At 47.2% G+C, this 18,754-nt stretch overlaps 1 protein-coding gene across 1 annotated transcript in view; it reads left to right on the top strand.

Moving 5' to 3' along the window:
- LOC147669896 (adrenocortical dysplasia protein homolog) overlaps positions 1-16,346 on the top strand; it is a 256,261-nt gene extending 239,915 nt beyond the window's left edge. Inside the window, exons 11-12 of the mRNA XM_086948161.1 lie at positions 4,989-5,072; positions 15,943-16,346. Of these exons, the coding sequence (XP_086804287.1) occupies positions 4,989-5,072; positions 15,943-16,346 (488 nt within the window). The remainder of the gene's footprint in view (positions 1-4,988; positions 5,073-15,942) is intronic.
- The last annotated feature ends 2,408 nt before the right edge of the window (positions 16,347-18,754 follow it).

The following is an 18,754-nucleotide window of genomic DNA, read 5'->3' on the forward strand; positions in this document are numbered from 1 at the left end:
CACACACACACACACAGTCATTAACAATATTTCTGGGCTCCCCACCCCTCAAATGGGGAGTTTGTATTTATTCTCAAAATGCGCCTCATCAAAGGTGCAAAAAAAGCCCCAGTAGCTACCAGAATTATAAACATTTTGTAACTGAAGATTGTGGTGTTCAGTTTTCACAGGTCTTAGTTTTCTCTGGGGGCTGGCCAATCCCAGGCCCAAATACCTCACCTACCAGCATCTGAGAATGATTGGATTCAGTTGAAAAATCTTGATATTTTCGTGATGTGTTTTGGAACCTTTCTTGTGGTTGACGAAATGAAATACCAGCATTTGTAAAGCACACATCTACCTCCGAAAAGGCAGAACATTTTAACAAGTTGTGTGAATAACTGCTATTCCTAAACTCGGGTTCTTGGACACATTTCAGAATGCATTGCTTTCCCTCACCCCTGTTTTTTATTGAATGGCTGCATAGAAACAAAATGAAAAATTATTATAAGCCACAGCTCTGTTAATGGCTGTGGGTATTGCATTGCCATATATTTCGATATTTCCAGCATTACTTTCAGCATCTTTAATTTCAGTGATAAATTCACATCCATTTTTTATTCATTAGAATTTATCTTCTTAATGGATGTATGCCAACAAAATGAAAAAAATATTATAAGCCAGAGCTCCGTTGATGGCCTTGGGTATTGCATTGCCATATATTTCAATTTTTCAGCCTTGCTTCCAGCATTTTTTATTTCAGTTATTAGTTTCTTAGGGAAAACCATAAGTGATCTTCACAAACGACCGCTTGCTGAACTCTGAATTTCGTATACCTTTCCAGGTTCTCACATAAGTCACACAACCTTTCCCCTGCAAACTGCAGTTATATAGAAACCCACAAGGACAGAGAAAGCCGAGTATAACTTAGAACATTGCAAAAATTGTTGCAAGAGCAATTATTTTCGTTTTACAAATCTGCCTGTGTTTGAAATTTGGAGAGAGGGTCGTCTTAGCTAAGCAAACCTTACGTTGATGCCAATAAAATATTTTTTCGCAGCACTTTTTTCTGTTTAATAATTGCCACTTTTTAGTTATTTTCTCGGGTTCCACCAGGGAAAACCACAAACACCATGCACCTTTAGAATCCCTAACATATGATAAAATCATGCAAATTTGGCCAGTATATCTTTTGTGGACCAAAAGTTTAGAAGGTATAAGCACATGTCAAAATAAGGGCTTGGTCTTAGGGATAAGTGTGGATCCTCATGGAACCTCATATTTAGGCCATCACCAGGAGGAGGATGTGGGCACTTAGAGAAAAGTCTGATGCATAGAGGGCTTCCGCTATATCACACCCCCAGGGGGGCTCCCCTTAATCCTTCTGCCATAATTCTTCGCAGGGTATGCAAGTAGGCTTCAACTCCATGGACTCAATAATCCTGACACTCACCGACTCATGGGCATAGCCGACCTGCAGCCAACCATCGCCTCCTTCTCAGTAGTCAGCATACAATATGTTCACCGCCTACTACAGGCGATGCCAGGGATCACCTCATTTCCCTGTGTTAGTTTCATTGCCTAGTAACACAAGCCTGCTGCCTCCAGCATTCATTAGGGAGAGAGGTTCATCCCAGGAAATGGAGCCTCAGATTCACTATTGGCCCCTTTTTTTAATCTGCCCAGTCACTGCCCACTCACAGGCCCTCACTCCAGCAACCACAAGTCAAGCATAGCTCACTGCTCTCTTCCTGTACTTCAGGATTCTCCACTGCACAGCATCTGCTGTCCGAAGAAAAATCCCAGGCTGGAGGACAGTATATCATAGCCCTGTGTTATGCAGCCAGCTTAAGTTGACTCTGGCAACGCCACACATTCTTTGCGATACGGACATAGAATCAAGATATCATGTTTGTTTCCCCAGCCATTAAAGGGGACACAATATGTCTGCAAAATTAGCTGATTGGAGCCTTTATAAATCCGTGAATTATAAGTGGAAACATATTCTGTTTTCTCCCTATATCTCAGACATCCAATTGCGATATTTTTCTTTAATCCTCGACTTGCATTTTCCTGAATTCTGGGCTTTTAACACTAAGCCTCTTGCATCCCGTAAATCTGTGCGGAGTGCATTCTATTTTAAGTCTATGTTTATCAGATATTGGTTGAAAATCTTTCAAAAGACGTATTTATTTTTTGTATTTGTCTGATCGTTAGCTCGTGAGCTACTGTAGCTCTCCAGCTCACCTGTGTGCAGCCCAGCCTATTAAATTAGAAAGCTTTTGCTTGGTTGAATTAATATACATATAACAACATTGAGACTATACAACACTAATAATATTAGCTCTCAATGCATTTCATTGAACATGAGTAGCTCTCAATACAGAAAAGGTTGGAGACCCCAAATGTGTCCCATTTCATACACAGATCAGCTGACAGAGATAAATTGTTGGTAATGTTACAAAGTTCTGTGGGTATTGACCAACTTATCTACCAAAAGCCACCACCTATAGTTATAGACTGTAAATCTATGAGTGATTTGACGTTGTTTGTTTTGTGTTCTCAAAATGTCCGGATGACTGCTACCTCGTGTTGGTTTCTAGTTTTGATGTGCTGTATATTTAGTCAATGACGTTGAGGACATTTAGACTGTTGCTTTTGGTGTGAGGCATCTCTGATGAAGATTGCATCTAGACTGTACATAAATATGGTCTATCAACCGCATATTTGTTAATATGCATGGGATATTGTGGCAGTTGCGCACATGGGTAAAGAGTAGGATGCTCATGAGATTTCTAGAGCTGGAGATACTGGTGTTTTGCATGTGGTTGGTGTATTTTTGTGTAGAGGTGAAAGTTGTGTGCAGGGGTTGTGCGTGCCAGCTCATGATAGTAACTAACCTGAAGCGCGTGGGCATGAAACGAAAAACATGAGTTGCTTTTTGCTCTTCCACCTTTCCCTTCAGGCACTTGGGCGAGAATGCAAAAGCAGATTGGCGATAGTGCAATTGTCTAGCAGGCAATTAACTAGGAAGGTAGTGGATAGCAATGAATTAACAAACTACGGATGATCTTTTTCAGGTCCCAGGAAAAGGCTGGTAAGACTCCTAAGAATGGCATGCCTCTTTCATTGTTTGCTTCAACACTTAGTTATTTAAGGCTTTGTCTTCTATTGGGATATTTTAGAGTGTGGAAGATCTGCACGCATGGGATTGGCATTTTGAGGACGTTATTTTTGTGTTTGGTGCGGTATTTCAACTATCGGGAGAGTGCTGCAAGGTATGATCATATCAGTGCCACTATATGTTCCTCTTCAAGCCAATGAGCATATCTACTGATGGCGAAAAGTGATTGAAAGCTGATTATACAATACTATGTACAATAGTTCCGAGCTGCATCCTAGTGTTGGGTTTCTGACTTGGTTTTCATTTAGCTTCTCACGTTAATATGTTGTAATAGAGTTCTTCATATTTCCTTGTCAAGAGGAATTGTTGATTCCGGCAATGCTGGCTCAGTGGAAATGGATGACTACACTACGTTTCTTCCCTTGTCCGACATCACATTTACTCCATGTCATTCTTGGGTCCACTCTCCCTGGTCGCCTATTCATCACCCCCCAAGCATCTAGATGTTAGGAGTTCCTGCAAAAAAAAAATTTGAGGGAAACATTCAGACTTTTCTAAGCCTTGTGTTTTCCATGCCTATTCACAAAATACACTACATTCAGTAAAAGAAAAGAAAACTCCTTCCTTTACCAAGCTACCCTACATTATAACGACTGAAAACGAGATACTACAATATCACGTACAATATTACTTGTAAACAAATAGGGTTGATATGAATATTGAAACTGTTGAACTTTTTTTTTTTTTTTTTTTTGGTGTAAGACGTTTATTAAGTACTATCAGGTGTACACTGCGTCACGCCAACAACCCTACTGTTGAACTTTGAATTAGTTGTTTGCCCATAAAGATAAAAACAGAAGAACTGTGATAGATTTACATTTTTTAAATGTATGAATATTCAAATCACTTTAAATTAATCTTAATGAAACTCCTGTTTTCAACAATGCTGTTAGTTTTGTTGGTTATGAAAACCAAACTTTCTTTCTGTTGTAAAATGTGGTCCAGTTTGATACTAATCTTCAACTGGACAATGCAAATGTTTGCTTTCGGAGCTAACTTATAATGATAAAAATGATCCTAAAAAATATAAAGAAAAGCTGACTTATCTTCCACTGAAACCCCTATATGTAATTGTCATTAAATGTATGTGACTTATGAAAAGATTAACAAATTCTGACTGAGCTTGTGGCCTGGCGGTTCGGGCTGGACTGTTGCCATGAGGAGCACAGTCAAGACTGATTTGCATATGGCTGGGTCCAAACTGGGGTGGCGTGTTGAGCATAAAAACGATGGATAACAACCCAGATCTATGACTGGGATTAATGTTTGCATTGTTCAGCATTCAGTCCATCATCTGTTCTTTTTGCTTTTGTCGACCTAAGTGGGAAGAATATGCCCAGACGTGGGTCACATGCTCGCTGTGCCACTGGGTTCAAGCTAGCCTGGCTGATGAAGGGTAATACCCTGAAACCGGTCCCAGGATGCTTGTTTCCAGTCCAGGGAGGGCTTGGCCCAGCAGTTCGGACTGGACTGTTCCCATGTTGAGCTTGATCAAGATTGATGTGCTTATGACTGGGTCCAAACTGGAGTGGCACGCTGACCAGCAAAATAAAACGATGAATTAAACTCAGATCTGACTGGGTGTGAATGTTTGCATTGTTCAGCATTTCGTCCATCATCTGCTCTTTTTGAATTTGTGGATATGACTCATGTACCTTTAAAATTTTAGTTGTAACCATTTGATACTCCTGGAATGTCAGAGGTGATTAATCTTAAATTATTTCCTCTTGAGTATTACTTTTTTGCATGATGATGCAGTACTCAGTCATAACATGTACCACTCCATCCCATTAAAACACAATTATCATCCATGCTTTCTTTGCAGAATGGAGCGATGGCTACTCTGTGGTTAATGACAGTGATGAGGGGGAATTTTGCCAGGAGAACGTCATAGCTGGTACACATTCTAGTAAGTATTGCTCCTACACTGAATAGTCAATTATTGCTGCATAGGACAATAAACAAGATACAAAGGTATGCCATGAATAAACTTTGTTCACAGAGCTAATGTTTACATGGAAAGTTATTTTGGTATTTTCTATTTTTTAGAGAGAACCGGAAAAAAAGCAGTGAACCTCATATTAGCCTTAATATTTGTGTTGACAAAACAGTACTTTCTTAGCCATTACTGTACCGCTGTTACCACAGAATGGGCAAAAGCTGTGTTTCAGGTATTTTTAGAATTTTCATTGAGGTTGTAACAACTGTAATTTTGCTCTGCTGTTGACTGATGCGAGTGCATCCTTGGCATCCATCTTTTTTTTTTTTGCGGAGTTTTTTAAAGCGGGAACTAGACCCAAAGGTATCGGAGCGCTTTACATGAGCACCAGTTATGTTACAGACGGACCCATTCATTTTTGTTAGACACGGGGAGATTAAGTGATTTGCCCAGAATCACAGAATGTTGAGCGTCCCTGCCAAGACTCAAACCCAGTTCCTCAGTCTACCGCCCTAGGCGTTAGGCCACATTCTCTCCCCATCTTTGAATAGAGTTTTCAATCCTTCAAGAAAACCATTCAAAGGTGGCAGCTGTGTGTCTACTCACATCTGCAGTGTCCATCTTTTAATCTATTTTGATACCCCATTCAGAAAAGGCTACCATGGATGTGCACAATTGTTGGCCGTCTTTGAATCTGTTTTATCACATTCAAAGATGGCTAGCTCAGATGTGTGTGTGCATCCACAACAGCCATTTTATAAATGGAATTTTTTGCAAAATAACAAAATAGATTAAAAAATGTACCATGCTCATGTGTGAACATGTACAATTGACAATCTTGAAATGGGTAAACAACACTTTTAAGATGACCACTAGCTGATAGTGCAGAGTACTGTGCTGAAGTGCCAGGGATCTCTGGGTCAGTCAGACCTGGAGGGTGGTTAAAAAGACATAGAAGAGGAGGAAGGTGGGAAAAAGCTTAGAAATGAGATGAAAGTGAGAAGAAGAATTAGAATATCATCAATGTAATGGTACATTCAGTTGAATCCAGTCAAACCCCATTGAGTCCTAACATTTCCTGGGAAGGATTAATGTAGGATTTAGGAGGAAAGCCATTAAATCAGGAATAGGGAAGTGTGAGGGCCAAGAAAGCGATCTTGTAATGGGTAAGGGGCTGACCAACCCACTTGATTTTAAACAGGATTAATGGTGTGATGCTGAAATAATTTGAATACTTACACTTGTAGAACACTGTGATATTCTGCTATGTTCCATAAAACATAACACAGCCTGTTTTTACTGACAGGACCACAAACCGGAAGGATTAATGAAGTTATGGCAAAATGTGTATTGACTCTATTGAAATACTGACTCATAATATTTTAATACCTTTGATGGTTGAGGAGTAGGGGTATTGGGATTGGATTTGTGAAAACTGCCCCATATTTAATATGTTTCCTCTTATCATAATATTTAGATTCTGTGCTTTAGCGATTGCTATGATTTTGCTGATTTCTGCAATACTTTTGTTTCAATTTGTTTGCCATAAGCGTGACTTGAATGAAGTCTTATAAAAACAACAATTAATAAGCCTTTGACTTAAATCCGGAGTTGTTCCCTCTCTGGAGTTGTGAGATTTCCCCACAGAACAAAATCCTTGTAGTGCAGGAGGGGTTGTGGGGCTGAGGGCACTCTACTACATTTGCTGTAGGAATGCCCTACTCTTACAGCTTACTGGACGCAGATTCTGGAGGAGACCGACCACCATTTTGACACCACGCTCCTACGCTTTCCCGAATATGTTATCCTGGGCGTATCTGATAGGCTCAAGTTTCCCCTCAAGTTTCGTAAAGGCAGAAAGATGGGAATAGCTCTGGGGGCAGCACTACAGAACATAATAGTTCACTGGGGTGTGGACGGAACTCCTGTGGTGCAGGGATGGCTCCACCGACTGTGGTATGTACTTGGCATGGAGCGCATTTCCTTCTCGCTCCAGGGAGATGGGGCCTCTTTTGCTTACCTTTGGCACCCCTTTTTTGCATTGCGTGCTCTGAGTTCCGCGAGCTCTCCTGCCCCAAGTATTTGCGGCTATTGCGCCTCCCCGCGTTAATGCAAGATCTGGCCCAACTGCTACCACTGCTGGCCCAACTGATTAGCTCTGCGCCAGGTTAGACTTCCCTCCCTCTCTTTTTTCAATTGGACTATGACGGTTTTAAGCCCACAATTTAGGCCTTATTCCTTGATGCATCTTGTTTTGTTTTTCAAATCAATAAAAAGATTTCCACCTAAAAAGAAAAAAACATTAAAAAATTGCAAGAAGGTTGGGGCGTGGCTAGCAGCCAAGCATGGCGGCCGCATAGAGTGAGAGCTCCCGAGGGCACTGCAGCCTTCCAGTAAATCCGACTCAATTATCCGCTACCACGCACGCCTGAAGCGGCGGCGTTCGAGTCCGGGGCCGAAGCGGTGCACCCGGTCCAAATTACAGAGCAATCGGCGCACCGGAGCCCGAGTTACGTCGTGTGGCGAGTGAGGGCCTACGACCGAAGGAGAAGCACCGGCCTCGCGTACCATCAGGGCCCCGGCGGAAGTGCAGTGGGGCCGGCTGAAGAAAGTGACAACACCCCGGTACCTGCCGAACATTCCGATCGAGCCTGGAGCTCCTGGCGACATCCCTCGGTGGCACGCGGACTACAGCAGCCACCTAACGGGACCTGAGCAACGCGAAGGTTAGTGCACCCCAGCCTTGGCTGCACGGAGCGAGGTCCTGCGAACACCCCCCCCCCCCCCCCCCCCCCCCCCCCCCCACAGAAGCCTAACTGGCGGCACAACACTACGGAGGGTACTTTCGCACACCGCGTAACAGCGGGGGAGCAGTGGGCACGTGTGCCACCCCAGAAATCGTCGGTACCCCAGGGGGACGACGCGTTACAGGACAGCAACGCGGGAGTGCAGGGGGGGGCCCTCGAGAACCACATCCTACCAGACGCACCAGCAGCACCAGAGCAGAAGCGGCGGCCCACCACGCGGCGGCCTGTCCAGTGTGCGGGGGGGCGGATGCCCGAGCCCGACGACTACACTAGCCGCGGTGGTAAAGAGAGGCAGACCGGCATGACAGAACAGAAGTGGGGTCGCAGTGGACACTCCATCCCAGAGTAGGAATATCGGGGGCACCGACACCAATCGTACCAGTGGCTCACCACATCCCACGCAAGCAGCCAGTGAGACTTCCCCAAACGGCAGGGGGGTCATTCTGTCCGCCTCCCGCTGCCGACTATTCTTTGGCTAATACCTGTCAGCGGAAACTTCCGAAGCCACGCTGGTCACGACGGCCTATAACTTACCCCTGGACCTCGCAAACCCCAACACCATGGCGGGTAAAGGCCTCAGGAGCGGATCCACGCAAGCTAAGCTGGATAAATTCGCCTATGGACACCAAGGACAACAGCAGACCACGGGGCGACCCTCCACAGGACATGCTCAGGACGCAGATAAAACAACGAAAATAACATTGGAAGACATCATGAGAACGCTCTCGGAGGTGAAAACTACAGTGGGCGCCATCTCCTCAGAAGTCTCCCTTCTGCGAGCAGACTTTCACAAAATGGCGGAGAGGGTGTCGCAAGTGGAAGTGGTCACAAAGTCACTCGTGGAAGACATCTCGGAGCTCCAAATGGCCATGGAGAGGATGCAGAAAGTTACCAAGCTCCTGCACGACAAGCTGGACGACCAGGAAGGGCGTTCGCGACGCAACAACGTCCGTATCCTTGGGCTTCCGGAGACGGAAGGGAAAGGGGCCATGGACCTCTATGTAGAAGACCTCATCAAGACCAAACTCCAACCCAAAGGCCTGTCCCACTTCTTTTCGGTGGAGAGAGCGCATAGAGTCCCGGGGGCCCCCCCCCAAGACGGGAGCAGCTCCAAGACCAGTACTAGCGCGGCTCTTTAATTTCAGAGATAGGGACGCGATTTTGCAGGCGGCAAGGAATTCACCGCCAGTGCGGATTCAGAATGCAACCTTGGCGTTTTTCCCAGACTACACGGCAGAAGTGGCCAGGCGACGCAAATCCTTCACGGAGGTTAAGAAGGCACTACGCGACAGAGAACTACCATACTCCATGATGTTCCCGGCAAAACTACGGATAGTGGCCGAGGGGAAGACCTGGTTCTTTGACACGCCAGAGGTGGCTCAAGAATGGCTGGAGGGCTGGAGACCGGCAGGGCAGCGACATCGCTCACAGCGAGACCGACCGCGACACAGTACTGACAGGACATCACCCAGCCAGTCCTCCCAACCACCACGCCAGGGAGGCGGAAATGGACTAGACTCAGACCTTGAGAGAGACCCGCTAGACTCCGGACAAGGGGCTCCGGTGTGACACTGAACTATATTGTTTTTGAGACTATGTGGGCCGCGGCGCCGTGGCTCGGACGCGGCTGAGTAGGGTGGGCACAGGCAGTGCCCGGAGGGGACTCACCTACCCCACGAGCAAGTAAGATGTTTAGGGGAGGGCTAAAGCACTCTGCACAGTTGGGGAAGCGGGCGGGAGTTTGTCCGTGGAGCAGGGTAGCAGGGAGGGGGGATGGGATTGAAGTTTTCATGTTGAAATGTTTTCTTTTGTTTGTAGTCATCGTGTCACACCTACATGGTTCTATCACCCGAGCATTTGTGTATCTCCTATGCAGCACAACACAAGTCAACACATGGATCACGCCACAGCACACGTTGTGTGCACAACTCCCTCGTCAGCCTAATGGCCAGGCCACTTAATCACACGCCCGCCGAGGACACCTCCACGACCAGGGGGGTTCCCCCACTACGCATACTGACATGGAATGTCCGGGGCCTGGGTGACAAAATCAAGAGAGGCTTGGTCCTCCAGGCCATAAAACGCCAGAATCCTGATATGGTCCTCTTACAAGAAACCCACCTCACGGGGTCCACCTGCAAAGCCCTAGACAGACGTGGCTACACAATGGCGGTACACGCAGACTTCACTACTAGCTCCAGGGGAACAGGCATACTAGTGAGAAAGTCTTCCCCCTTTATGGTGACCCGCCGTGTGGCGGATGACCAGGGTCGCTTCGCCGCGGTTCATGGGCAGTGGGAAGGCAGGGCACTGAACGTGGTATCAGTATATGTTCCCCCGGCCCTGCACTCTGTGGCCCTACCAGCACTGGGCAAATTCCTTCTTGATCTCCCCGATAGCAACACGATCATAGGGGGGGACTTCAACGCAGTTATGGATCCACTTCAAGACACCTTTCCCTCCAGAACCCGACCACGAGGCACGACACCACTGTCGGACTTCGCGGAAGCCCTGGGCCTGGTTGACCTCTGGCGAATGTTACATGCTGAGGCCACCCAATACACTTACTACTCGGCGGTACACAATGGCCTATCTCGCATAGACTACTTCATGGCACTGGGATTGGGACTAGGCACGATAGACAAGGTGGACACACTACCCAGGGGGATCTCAGATCACTCTCCAATTGTCCTGTCACTCACCACCGGAGGGAAACGGAATGCACGACTCTACCCAATCTACCCCAATTTCCTAAAAATCCCCAAGATTCGGAAAAAGCTCAAACTTGTGACGACACAGTATTTTGCTGAAAACACCGGCACGGTGGAGTCGCCTCCCACCCTATGGGAGGCGTACAAAACAGTCCTCAGGGGGCGGCCATTGCAGCAATTACGGGACACAAACGGGACTCACGGAAGGAACTCACTGACCTGGAACTTGCACTCGACACAGCCAATAACGCTCATATGACGAACCCCTCCCCGTCCACGACACACACCCTCCTGGTCCGGCAGCAACAGTACCTAGCTCACCTCAAAACGACAGAGAAGGGGTATATCGCAAACACTAGACATAGAATTCACGATGTGGGCGACAAAGCGGGTCGTATGCTGGCATGGCTAGATAAGAGAGGGAATGGAGCAAGAGGTATTCATAGGCTTGACACTGAGGAAGGGCGGACACTGGTACGCCCAGCAGAAATAGTTTGCGGACTAGCACGACACTTTCAAGAAATATACACACCGGAACGGAGGGTCACACGAGAATTGGCAACGGCAACACTCACAGACATTACCATCCCCAGCATCGCGCAAGCGGATAGAGACACCCTAGAACTAGACCCAACGGAGGAGGAGATCCAGCTGGCGATCCGAGCGCTACAGTCCGGTAAAGCACTAGGCCCTAATGGGATACCGGTAGAATGGTACAAGTCCATGGCTCCAGACCTCAGTGCCCCATTGTTGGCCATGTATTTAGAGAGTAGAGACAGGCTAGAGCTGCCGCTGGATCAACGTACGGCCACGATTGTAACAATACCCAAGCCCGGGAAACCCCCGACGGAGTGCACCTCATACCGTCCGATATCATTGTTGAACATAGAGGCCAAGATACTGGCTAAACTTCTAGCCGCCCGCTTGCTGCCCCACCTCAGTAAATTAATCCACCCTGATCAGTCGGGCTTTATGCCCCACCGGAGCACTGCGATGAATCTTAGAAGAGTCCACGGAGTGCTAGCTCGAACGCACCTCCTCACGGAACAGGCTGTGATCCTCTCTCTCGACGCCAAAATGGCGTTCGATCTGGTAGAGTGGGAATACCTCTTCGTGGTGCTGGAGCGCATGGGATTTGGGCCGAAATTCATAACATGGATAAGGTTGCTTTATGCGAAACCCGTCGCACAAGTGGTAGCCAATGGCCACACGTCACCGAGGTTCCCTCTAGGTAGGGGGACTAGACAGGGCTGCCCCCTGTCCCCCCTGCTTTTCGCTTTGGTACTTGAACCCCTGGCCATCCAGATCAGATCGACAACCCTGTTCGCGGGCATCAAATGGGAGGAGGGATGGGAGGACAAAGTCTCACTGTATGCAGACGACATGCTTATCTACATGACCGCACCGGAAACCGGCATCCCAGCCCTACTAGACCTATGTGACACGCATGGGCGCGCATCGGGCTACACCCTCAACTGGTCGAAATCCACCATATACACGTTGAGAGGCCCGGAGCCAAGACTGCAGGGGAACTGTCCACTGCTGGCGACGTCAGCTTCTTTCAAATACTTAGGTATTATCATCACGAGCGGGGAGGCTGAATTTTTTGTTAATAACCTAAAACCGCCCATAGATCGCCTGCGAGCAGATGTTAAACACTGGGCGGCCCTCCCTCTGACATTACTGGGCAGGGCGGCACTGTACAAGATGATGGCCCTCCCGAGACTCCTTTACGTCCTGGAAAACACTCCACACCTAGTGCCACCACGCTATTTCCAACAGATTGTTGCGCTGGTGACTGTCCTCCTCTGGAATACAGGCCCGGCACGCATAGCGTACGACAAGCTGGTAAAAAGCTGGTACGAGGGGGGCATAGCGCTCCCCAACATTCAGCTATATTACTGGGCGGCCCAACTCAAAATTATAAACTACTGGATCCACGCCCCAAAAGACGACCCGGCTTATCGGGCGGATTGGTCACAACTCGGGACGGACTGTATGCTGTCCGTGCTCTACAACAAGTCACAGCTGAAAACCCTCATTGGTCCGACCAAACACACGGCGGCGCTGTGGCACTTGGCGCAGGCCCGTCTGGGGTGGGCAGGCCGAATCACTAAAATGACGCCTTTGTGGGACACGAAGGCATTTGGGAATCTGAGAGGCTGTAAGGGGTTCGAACGGTGGGACTCCATAGGTATCTCTACAGTAGGGGACCTCTGGGACAATGACTCAGTAATTCCGTTCCCACACCTGCAACAACAGTACAACCTCGGACCCACGGAAACGTTTCGGTATGTCCAGATTAGGCATGCGCTGCTACAGGCAATCCCTGCTGGCACCACATTACCGGACTCCTCCCCATTGGAAGATAGACTGCTAACAGACTTCATGCTCCAAAGCGCCACCTCCCTTACATATAAAAAACTGATAAACAATCTCAAAGACCCGACGCTAAAGCTTAAAGAAAAATGGGAGGGGGAACTAGGCGAGACAGACGAATTTGAATGGAATGAGGCGTTGGCCTCCCCGAGGGAGGTGGGAATCTCTAGTAAGCTCCGATTGGTGCAACTCAAAATCCTCCACTGCATCTACTACACCAGGACACTGTTACATACAATACAGAGAGCGCAGCGCCCCTTCTGTTTGAGGGGCTGCGGGGAGGAAGGGACACTGATTCACACACTATGGGAATGCCCACAAATACGTGAATTCTGGAGGCAGGTGCTCCGATCCATCTCCCAGGCCCTTAAACTTTCCATTTTGCCTGAACCACGTAAATGCCTCTTAAACATCTGGGACCCCAATGATCTGGGCAGGTATGAGCTGATCTGGGCATCACTGGCACTGACTGTGGCTAAGCGGGATATAGCACAGAAATGGGGGGCGCCAGACGTACCTACCTCCAGTAGATGGGCTAAAAACATGGACATCCTAATGGTGACAGAGAGAGCGGTTTATGTACTTAGGGCAGCGCCCCGGAAGTGGAACAAGGTCTGGGCGGCGTGGAACATATACAGAGGGGAAATCTGTGAGCCCCTGCCTGAGGGAGAGGACCTAGACTCGGAGGGGGAGGAGGAGTGAATGGATGGTTGTGGGGCAGTGGCCTCATGCACGGAACAGTGTGACACTAGCGGCACTGACCTGGCCGTACAATGCAATGCAAGCGGTGGCGCAGGCTACTACATGCTAAGGGTGACACAAAAGGGTTACGATGACACATGGTTGGGGGGGTACGTTGGGACGTTTGTTGATAAAGTTCTCATTAAAAAGAGATGTAGCCTTCGCTGATAATTGAGGGAAGGGTTAATAAGGGACCGCAAAATACGCACTGTAAACCTGTAATTGAGATATATGCAAGGCCCGTGGGGCCACCAACAACTCAGTCCTTGTTACGAAACTGTCGCTCATTACTTACTGGTATGATACTTACTGTGAACTGTAACGATTACTGAAATGATGTATGCAACTGATTAACCATTATTCCTTCCTATCAATAAAGTTTTTAATAAAAAAAAAAAAAATTGCAAGAAACATGGAAAAGGTAAGTCACCTTTGCCCTCTGTCTCTCACAGGATCTTCATCCTTGGAACGAAAGTTGGTTGTTGTTAAGCTGGCAAATCGTCCTCCAAGCGGTTCCTTGCAATTACCTATACAGGATGTGGCCCCTGAGCTATCTGTATCCCCTCTGGCACTCCCGGATCTGCTGACACTCGCAAAAACATTGGTGGAATTCCTGGTGCCAGTTCTCTCATGGCCCTCAAGGCCAGTGCTGGTTATGCACCTTTGCTCCAACACACATATACGATGTTCTCCAGCCATCTATGCTGTAGCGCCCCACCACAGAAGCTTCCAGACGCGACGTTGTTGGCGCAGCATCCAGCTTTCACTGAGTCTTTGGCTCAAAACAGACAGAGAGAAGCTCAAAGGCTCCTAGAAGAGGAGTACTGACAGGATCCATTATATATTTGGATCAGATGCAGACTCTTTAAATCTCTATGCTTGTGGTCCTGACGAGGGAGAAGAGTAGCTACACAAATTGGCTGGCCTATCTTGGTCCACTGGGCTTGACACCTCTCTTGAAATGGAACTGGAATTTCCCTCTGGGTCCCCTGTGCCAGAAGTTGTATCCTTTCATTTGATGGTCAAGAAAGTAACTGAGGTACTAGATTTATAGTTCTCCATTGTGGACATTAAAACCAACTTCTTCACTGAGGTTCTCCTTCCATCTGCTCCAGCCTTGAAACCCCATTGCCATTCTACAAGGCCTTGATGCAGTCATCATAGCTGCCTGGGAAAAGCCCACCTCTGCACTTCCAGTCAACAGATTTGTGGCAAGGTTGATAGCTCCCAACACTTGGGGATCCGCCCTTCCTCTCTTCACACCCATCGCCATCGAGTTTAGTCATTTAAGCTTTCTGCTTTTCAGGTCAAGTAGTGGATACCTTCTCTTCTGTCCCTTCAGACTGGGAATCTTAAAGGCTGGAAGAGTTGGGGAAGATGTTTTCAGCTGGCCGTATAGTGCTAAATTCAATAAATGCCACCTGTCTTCTAGCGCAGGACACACGTGCATTATGGGATGTAGCCCAACTGGCCACTCCACATCAAGAGAAGGACATGATTTCGCATTTTTCAGAGGCCGTCAGAGACCGATACAATGCCTTGTGACATATCAGATCTGGATTGAATGCCGCGTATTCTGTTACACACGCCTTGAGAATTCTGTCTCTCCGCTGCCACACCTGTCTTCAGACTGAGTTTCTCTTTCAATGTACAAACCAACTTCCTGGACCTCTCCTTTGATGAAGCACACCTTTTTGCAAACAAACCTGCTGCCGACTTGAAGCTGAGCAAGACCACAACCTAGTCTTTGATACAGCCCGTGCATTTCATGGACTGCTGTCAGTTTTCAACGCTTTTGGGGATTCTCCAAAGAGTTCCTCTCCAGTCAGTCCTTCCAGCCCCAGTCTCAACAACCCCAGAATCCCCTGGTCAAACAATACAGGGGTAGAGCCAGAGGTAAGAGCTATGGATTCGTCCAGCCTCCTTTTCCTCTCTGGCCTACCAGAGAAGCAGGTCTAGTTTGCTCCTCCAATTCTAGATTTAGACTTGTCCACCTTTCTACTGGCCTGGAAGGTCATTACTTAGGACCAGTGGGTCCTTCAGATCATCAGGCCTTTCTTCGGCTCTTCCAATTGTAACCCTGCTTGTTTCCCTTCCTTCAGAATATCTTTCCACCCTGCAACGAAAAGTAGAGCATTGGAGTTAGTACCAAAGCATAAGATTTAACAATGACGTTAGTCCTGATATTTCCTTGTTCCAAAGGACAGTGGTCTGCATCCAAACCTAGACATCACAAACATGAAGGTTTTCATCAGGAAGGAGAAATTCAAGATGCTGACCCTAGCTCAAGTTTTGTTGCCATTGGAATTCGGAGACTGGGTGGGGTCTCTCGAGTGGCAGGACACATATTTACACATTCTGCACTGCAGTCTCATCTGATTTACTTGCGACTTGTAGTGGGTTCTGCACATTACCAGTTTGCAGTACTCCCATTTGGGTTGACATCGTCACCTCATGTCTTCAACAAGGTGATGGCGATGGTTGCGGCCAATCTCAAAAGGTCGGAAATGACCATCTTCCTGTACCTAGACAACTGGCTTATCAAAGCTGGATTGCCAGAGATAGTTACTCTTCAGCTGCAGTCTACAGTCTCAATTTCTGTTTGACCTGAACTTTTCAAACAACATGCCCAAAATTTCATCTGGAGCCCTCCCAACACCTACCATCAAGTTAATTCTGGTTGGACACTACCCTTCTCTGCACCTTTCCTCCCCTTCATAGAATTCATGACATCTAAGAGATGGCTCCATCATTCCTTCCTGAAAGGCAAGCAAGTTCCAGTCCTGAAGGTCTTTTTGCTTCCTGCATGCTACTGGTTACTCGTAAATGTGTGAGAGCTGCGCAGTGGTGCCTCCCCAGGAAGTGGTACCAGCATGGGGGAGACATGTCAGACTCTCTTGTAGTTGTGGCTTGGTAGGGAAAGAAGGTAAATCAGCATTGTGGGATGGCCTTCAGTTCCCCTCCACCCGTGACCGCTGTAGTGACGGATGCCTCCTCTCTGGCTCATCTAGAGGATTTGGAAATCAAAGGCTTCTGGTCTCCAGTGGAGCAGGTCCTTCACATCAACCTGCTGGAGCTGCAGGCAATTCGATTGATGCTCAAGGGCTTCCCTCCATCCAACCTTGATCCATACAGATCTTGACAGACAGTACGATGGTGATGTGGTATGTGATCAAGCCAAAGAGATTAACGTCTCAACTCCTTTGTCACAAGACATTGAGCCTGTGGTCTTGTGCACGATACAAAGGGATCTGTTTAACAGTCACTCTACTGGCAGGTTCTCCAAATGTCATTGACAACAGACTGAGCCAGCTTTATCTTGGCAATCATGAGTGGCGTCTTTAGCCAGTAATAGTTCAGGACATTTTCACCCAGTGGGGCAGTGGGCAAGGTAGACTTGTCTGTTTCCTCAGAAATTGCAGTTCTGCTCTTTATAGTTTCCATTGAAGGGAGCCTTTGTGAGCGCGTTTCAGATGAGGTGGAACTTTCAGCTGCACTACACATTTCTCGATTTGTAAGGAAGATTGACTAAGACTGGGTTCAAGGGATTCTGATCATCCCGGATTGGCCAAGAAGGGTGTGGTATGTGGACCTTCGATGCATCTACCTATATCCCCTCTCAAGCTGACATTCAGACCACATATTCTCTCCCTGTCCACAGGGAGGGAGATTGCTGCACTCTTATCTCTGAGGCCTTCACCTTCATGTCTTTTTGAACCCCTACACAGTTTTCAGCTGTGCTTTTTAACAATGAAAACAGTGTTTTTGGTGACGAACACCCAGGCAAGATGGGTCAGTGAGTTGCAGGCCCTGAGCTCCCATCCGCCTTTCCCTGACAAATTGCTATTGCGAGCCAGGGCAACCTTCTATCCTAAGGTGGTGACTTCGTTTAACTCAGGCAAGTAATTTTCCCTGCCAACCTTCTTTCCTCCACCCCATCTCATGGAGGAGGTGGAGTAACTTCACAGGTTGGATCGAAGGCATGCTGTCAGCTTCTACATAGTCCGCACTAAAGATATTGAATTGGATGACCAGCTCTTCATCGGGTCCGGTTGATCCAAAAAAGGCAAAGTGGTCCAGATGTGGGTGCTGGCCATATGGATCATCCTCTGAGTTGATACCTGACATGCTCTGACCAAGAAAAAAGAACCTCTGGAAAAAATCAGGGCTCTTTCCACCTGAGGAAAATCATCATCATCTGCCCTTGTCAGATGGGTTCAGATCACACAGAATTGCAAATCAGCTACATAGGATTTCCTACACACTTTCGCTAAGCATTACAGCCTGTGTTGCCAAGTGCGTAGAGAATAATGTGTTATGGGGAAAGATTAATACGTTTCTAATTTAAGATTGGTACTGCACTACTCATTGTCTATGCCAGTCCCTCCTCTTTCCTAAAAGGCTTGGAAAAAATAGATGGAAACTGATGTCATTACACCAGGGTGAATGTCACGTGGCTTTGGTGACGTCATCTGACAATGTCACTTCTGGCGTCAATATGAAGTTCTAAAGTATACAAAAAGTGATGGATGAAATGCTTGAATTAATCTCAGCCACTGGTGATCACTCAGGCCTTATGGCAGTCCATTGTTACTTTGCATACCATATCACCCCAGTTTGGACCCAGCCATATGCAAATCAGTCCTGGCTCTCCTCGTCATGTGAACAGTCCTGCTCGAACTGCCAGGCCAAGTCCTCCCTGAACCAGAACTAAGCAACCCAAGGCCGGTTTTGCTTTTGGTATGAGCTCATGAGAAACTCTTCAACAGCTACATATATCAGAACATTTCTTAGCCTGCATCTAGATAAACATGAAGTAAATGATTGCCATATTAATTTCCTGTAAATATACAGATTTACAGAATTTTGATTGGCTAGATCAATTCTGTACTTATACCATATTTCAAACCATATTTTAGTCCAGTTAAGTTTTCACTTTCCTTCCACTTTGTTGTAATCTATTGAAATGCAGTAGCTAAGAGTAAATGTACTGTTCTACTGTTAGTTGGAAGTA

Source organism: Lissotriton vulgaris, unplaced genomic scaffold (assembly GCF_964263255.1).
Source record: "Lissotriton vulgaris unplaced genomic scaffold, aLisVul1.2 SCAFFOLD_1127, whole genome shotgun sequence".
Lineage (NCBI taxonomy): Eukaryota > Metazoa > Chordata > Amphibia > Caudata > Salamandridae > Lissotriton > Lissotriton vulgaris.